The sequence below is a fragment of the Rattus norvegicus genome, chromosome 1, assembly GCF_036323735.1.
Source record: "Rattus norvegicus strain BN/NHsdMcwi chromosome 1, GRCr8, whole genome shotgun sequence".
NCBI classification, from domain to species: Eukaryota; Metazoa; Chordata; class Mammalia; order Rodentia; family Muridae; genus Rattus; species Rattus norvegicus.
Genome location: NC_086019.1, coordinates 30944923 through 30950922, shown reverse-complemented (window position 1 = coordinate 30950922; position 6000 = coordinate 30944923). Strand labels below are relative to the sequence as shown.

Below are 6000 nucleotides of genomic sequence, written 5' to 3'. Positions count from 1 at the left end.
GTACAAGGAGAGCTGTGGACATCTAGAATGGCAAAGGTCAGGGCAGATCCTGGCCCCACACAGGTCAGCTGAGACCTGAGGACTGTGGACATGGCTGTATCAACCCGTCAGAATGACCTCGGCTAGGATGAAAAGCTTCCTGACTTTCCTTCCCTAATTAAGTGGCAGAGGTTCAAAGTGTTAATTAAGTGGAGCAAGACTTTAATAGGGAGGAAAAAGTGACGCTCACTAAACACCTTTTTTTCTCACAGTAGAGATGCCACACAAGTCAGGAACGTGTAACTGCCATCACACGGAGCACAAGAGACGGACTTTTGTTTTAATACAGTGACAATAGGAAAGCCACAAAGTAAAGACACACAGGACAGCAGGGAGGACAGGGCTACTTAAGGAGCTTTGCCACGTTCAGACTGGGCACCACAATCTCCTGGAAGATGGGCACATAGTTGGGGCTCGCTTGCATGGGGCCCTGCTCCAGTGTCTCCATGATGGTCTGCTTCATGTCCCGGCTGGCGTCTCCTCGCAGTGCCAGCAGCGCACCAATATGGTCATCTCTGTGGGAGAAAAGCCAGCATGAGCCTCCATCTCCTCAGCTCCCTCAGTCTGCACGGGTGACACTCAGAGGGTGGGACACTGACAGCCACAAAAGACATCTCTTCTTTTACAGAAGAGAGATACCCAATATTTCATCTTATTTTTTTCCCTGAAAATTGTAGAAGAACTTCTACAATTCTGTTCGAACTCCTGGTATCAGGAATGCCTAAGCACAGAAGGGTGGCTCTGGAGGGTTTAGGCCTCTTGCTCTTCTAACAGTGGCAGTGAGACAACCGAGTCACTGTCATCTGTAGAGGATGTGGCAGGTTCCCGGAATCGAGGTCACAAAGGCAGGGCCTGGGGTCTGGAGCCAGCACAGCAGGTAGAGGGACATGGACTAGATATCCCTTTCCTCAGTGTGATACTGAGTACACATGTATGTGAGGAAGTCAGCTTCCTACCTTAGATTGTGGGGTTTAGATCGCTCCAGTGGTCACCAATCCTCCCCAACACCACTCGCCTTGTACAGTTAGAGTGGCCGCCTGACCACCACACATTCAGCCAAACACCACTCGCCTGGTACAGTCAGGCCTGCCGCCTGACCACTACACGTTCCGGCAAGCAAGCTTGGCTACAAGGCAGATACACAAACCTCAGCCAGACTCTGCTAACATCAGAGGTAGGGCTGGTGGATGGCTACGCCCGCACCACCATAGCCCTGCCTACTTTTCTCTTCATATCTAGTTGGCATGCACGCTCTGCCTGACTCCTGATACTCACAGCTCATCTGCCTACGGGGATAGGAATGGCCTGTTGTGCTACCTGCTGACAGAGAGATGCTCAGCCTTTACCTGATGTCTGGATATTTGCTGACCAGAGTTGAGACTTCTAGGTAGAGCAGAGACGGGTCCGTGAGCTTAATGACCTCTGCCACTGCAACGATTGTGTCACAGTGTCCATCTGCATCCTCACCAAATCCCTGGAAAACAGCAGCAGGGTGAGGAACAGCCCTCAAATCTATTCCTTGCAGTAGTGACAGTTTTATCTTGACATCTCCAAATCAGCTTTCAGGCTGGGTACTTTGTTCATCTATGTAAACACTCCAAGATTCATTCATCTGGACCTAGATCAGGGGCCAATCTCATGAGGTGATTTGCTTAGTCACTATTTGGTCTCTAGCCAGAGAAACGGCCTGGTGTGAGGAGTGTCTAGCTATAGACACTTAAGTTAAGGATAGGGTATTGGGAGCCAATCAGAATCACTGAGAGCAAACAGATGAGAAGAGAGGAGCAGGAAGAGATAGATTACTCCATGAAGTTACACATGGCTGCTACCAGAAAAGTCTTGAGAGTTGCCTTATCAAAGTGTCAGCCTCTGTAGAAATGCACTTATCAATTGCGAAGCTCGGCAGACTCTGGACGCAGACCCTCTTCTTGATAGAGAGAACTAGCTGGCCACTAGTTCCTGATGTTCCTGGACCCTATCATCTATCTGGTCTAAGCAGTTCAAGCATAGAAACCAACAGCAAGCTACTAGAGAACTCGGTAACCTGATACCCACCATCCCTGTGCTTAGCTCCCTTCAATACTCACAGATGCCAGCTTCCGGAACAGGAAGCGGAGCTGTTCCGCCTCTCTGACCATCTTCTCAGCACCCTCCTTGCGCTCTTCAGCACTCCGAAAGGAAATACGCTTCTGCATGACAGCCCGCAGGTATTCCACCACCACACGCCTGTGTGCCTCAGCTGTCATCCTCTGTGGAAAAAAAATGTCAGTTGCAGATTCCACCTGCTAGCATACTTAGATGTTCTCATCAAACCTGAGAAGGCCTGCAAACTGGCTGGTGTGCGCCCTTCTTACTGCCAACGACGCAGATGGATTTTTTTTCCTGTTGAGACACAGTTGAACTCAAACTCACAATAATCCTCCTGTCTCCGCCTCTAGAATACTACACCTGGCCATATATTTGGTAGGATTTTAAAGAAGTACATTAATTTAAAGTTTTGGGCTCTCCTGGCTTCACATGGTGACAGGAGTCGTGACAGGCCAGCTGACAGCACAGCATGCACACAGGGGCAAGAAGGGACCCGCACAACCCGGGTAGCCTTGATGCTTATACTCCATCTGAAAATCAGACAGATTTAAGTCTCCTGGAGAGCCTGCTTCTAGCGTCATTTTTCTAGGGCATCAAATTATCTACAGATGAGCTTCAGTCACCCTAGAGAACAAACCCCAGGCCAGCACTTGCTTGATGTGAACCCTAGGTTCAGGGCCAAGTCCTTTAGAGGCTCCAACTCTGCCTGATCCTGAGACTCTCAACCCAATACGAAGTGGAGCTGCAACAAGGACCTGCCTGAGCCTAACGAGTTTTGGTCTCTTGACTGACAGGATGGGTTAGCAGGAGAAGCTTATCTTAGATGGAGCCCAACAGCAGTACCTCATTCATAAGCTGATTAGAGGAAAACCAAACCACTGTTACCACCACCACCACCACCACCACCACCACCACCACCACCACCACCACCACCACCACCCTGCACCCTCAGCTAACAAAAACCCCAAACCACAGGCTAAATATCTTGGGATCCTCAGGAAAGACTCAACTGAGAAAATACACCTCTGTAGCATTACAACGCAAAGGAAAAGTCTACAACTAACACGGTACAAGTAGTGGAAAGCTGACTTGTTGAAGCGATTAGATTCCCTCTATGGAGGTAAGGGAGTCTTACTGGAGTGATAGTTAATCAGATCCTTTAATTATACAGCCACTGATGTGATGGCTGGTGCTTCTAGCCTTTGCTTTGGAGTCAGCTCCCTGTGGGTGGGGTGGGCAACCGTCCCTGGTCCAAATGGAAACTCACGCATAACCACAGACCTTGCAGGCACACTATCACAATGGACTCCCACAAGACTCCAAGGAAGGCAAACAGAAACAAAGAAACAAAACAAAACAAAACAAAACAAAACAAAACAAAACAAAAGTCACTAACTAAATCAAGCTATAAGCAGGCTTAGACTGGAGCTAAGATATGCCTAAAAGTATATATAATTTCTTCCTTCCTTAAGACCCATCATCTACATATGGAATAAAAATCAGAGATCAAAACACAACAGGAGATAAGCTATTAAGACAGCTGACAAGGACAAGCTCTAGCATGGGTAGAAATGAATGGACCCAAACACTATACCATGGCTGTCAGACCCTGCTAAAAACCAATACACAAATCCTTGAAGGAAACAAAGTAAAAATATAAAAAAACTGATAATTTTGAAAAATAAACAACTACAAAATTTAAAAACAACACGTAACTGCTGGAATGTAAACATACAGGCTTAAGACTACTTAAAAAACCTTTTTGTTGATTCCCTGTGAGTTTACATCATGCCCCCCAGTCCCACTCATCTCCCTGCTCCCTGTATCTGCCCTCTGCCCTTGTAACCCACACCCCATAAAATAAAAAACAAAGAATAAGCAAAACAAAACAAGCATAGAAAACATCGCGTCATGGAAGCTCAGTATGTCACAGTGTATCCCACAGTACACCCCCGTCACACCATCAGTACAGGATTCTTACTAGAACTCCTCTCAGTTATTCTGTTGTTGCCCTGTGTCATGGAGATCCTCTTTGGAACAGGACTGGCTCTTTCACAAGCTTTAGCAGTTCAGAGATGAGGTAGATTTCAGGGTGGATATGGATCTGGGTCTGGATGGTAGCTGCATTAGTCAGAGCTTAGCTCTCTCTCCCCCACACCCACATCACCAGGGTGAGTTCTGCAGCTCTCCCAAGTGCCACAGTCACCCCCATATCCAGACCACCTCACCACTTCAAGGCAGACAAGTGGTGGGGCCAGCTCTCCCTTGTTCTCATCCTCACGGTGGCTTACCTGTGCCCTCAACCCCTGTCCACCCAAGGCCAGCTCTGTTGTGCTTCCCAAGCGATATTCAGGACCTGTTCTGCCCTCCTGGGTGCTGCAAGTGTCATGGGGTAGGAGTAAGGGGCATATAGAGGAATTTCAACCCAGCAATATGGCTGCTCTGATCACATCCAAAGACCTTCTAGGTGGAATGCAGATGCGCCCTTAATACATACTTTTAATCCCAAATGATGAAGGGAAAGTTAGTTTGTAGAAGGATGAACCCATGTTTGAAATTGATGGTTTGTGGTTTTTTTTGTTTTTTTGGGGGGGGGGGTGGGGGGAGACAGACAAAGTGACTAATCAGAGAAAGATTTGACAGACTAGGATATGCCCAACTCTAACAAGAACAGAAGAAAAACTTAGGCTTAGCAAGGGTAGTGCAGAGAGGAGGGGGGCAGTTTTACCAAGAGAGTTATACAGAGACAGTTGGCAGAGACAGAACAACAAAGACAGACAGGTCAAGACAGAACAAGACAGAATGAGAAGGAGCCAGAAGATTAGAACAGATTGCCAAAGTCAGTATGAGGCTAAGTAGAGCAATTAAGTCAGAAGCTAAGAAAAGCCAGTTTGAATCAATCAGCTTGGAGATGAGTTTAAGCCAGGACAGCTGAGTTAAACCAGCCAGCCAGAGTTCAGAAAGAACTAGAAAGGGAGCGCATATTCAGCACTAAGTCTCTGAGGCAGGAAAAATCATTAGCATTCTAGGCCTAGATTAGACTATATAGTGGCTAGAAGGTTTCAGGACTAGGCCTAGGTTAGCAGACAGGCAGTAAATCCCTGAGACAACAATTACATCAGGCAAATACAAGATCTTATTACAAGGGGCATCACCTCTGTGACTGTGCCACCTCACGACAGACAAGTGGTGGGGTCAGATGTCCCACACTCTATCACCACCCCCACACCGCAACCTCCACCATGAGGCCCAGCTCCACTGTGATGCCCAGGCAAGGTGCAGGCCTGCTCTCCCAAATGCTTCAGCCAGTAAGAGGTGGGGCCAGCTCTCTAGAGTGTCACACCAGTGAGGGTTGGGGGTAGTTCCGCACAGGCCTTGGATATCTACATGGTTCCAAGTGGCTGCCCAGACCAGGTACCTCTCCATGGTCTCCAGAGGTAATATGAACTACAGACACCAATACTGAGTACCCCTGCTGCTGGCCGCCCAGACAGCCCTCAACAGCAGCACGGGCTGGGACGTCACCATGGCCTTAGGTAGTGGGGCTGGCTGCTCACATTAGGCTATCTCTTTCCACCCTCACACCTCCAGTTCCATCTGTCTTCGTAACACTCTTCACTTCTCTTTTTCTATCTGTCTACCACATACCTGCACACTGTGGTGGCTCCCACTGCTGACTGGCTGGTGGGCCTCTGGATGTCTTTCCCTCCCAAGCCTTATGGCTTGGTCGCAGACCGGGCTCTGAGACACCCCCACCCCGCACCCTGTAGCACGGTTGTGGGTGGAACTCTTAGACTACTTTTGTAGCTGACTTTCAAAATGATTTTCACGATCTTGGATAAGAAATATTCTGTATGATCCCCCTCCAAAAAC

General features: G+C 48.2%; 1 protein-coding gene across 3 annotated transcripts in view; it reads right to left on the bottom strand.

The window, feature by feature from the left end:
- Nucleotides 1-298: 298 nt before the first annotated feature.
- Nucleotides 299-6000, bottom strand: part of Exoc3 (exocyst complex component 3) — a 30754-nt gene continuing 25052 nt past the window's right edge. For 2 of the 3 annotated variants that reach the window (XM_006227767.5, XM_006227768.5), the window contains exons 11-13: nt 2127-2288; nt 1386-1513; nt 299-554 (exon numbers count right to left, since the gene is read on the bottom strand). In XM_006227767.5, the coding sequence (XP_006227829.1) occupies nt 383-554; nt 1386-1513; nt 2127-2288 (462 nt within the window). In that variant the 3' untranslated portion in view covers nt 299-382. The remainder of the gene's footprint in view (nt 555-1385; nt 1514-2126; nt 2289-6000) is intronic. The other variant, NM_001024964.1, reaches the window with a different exon arrangement.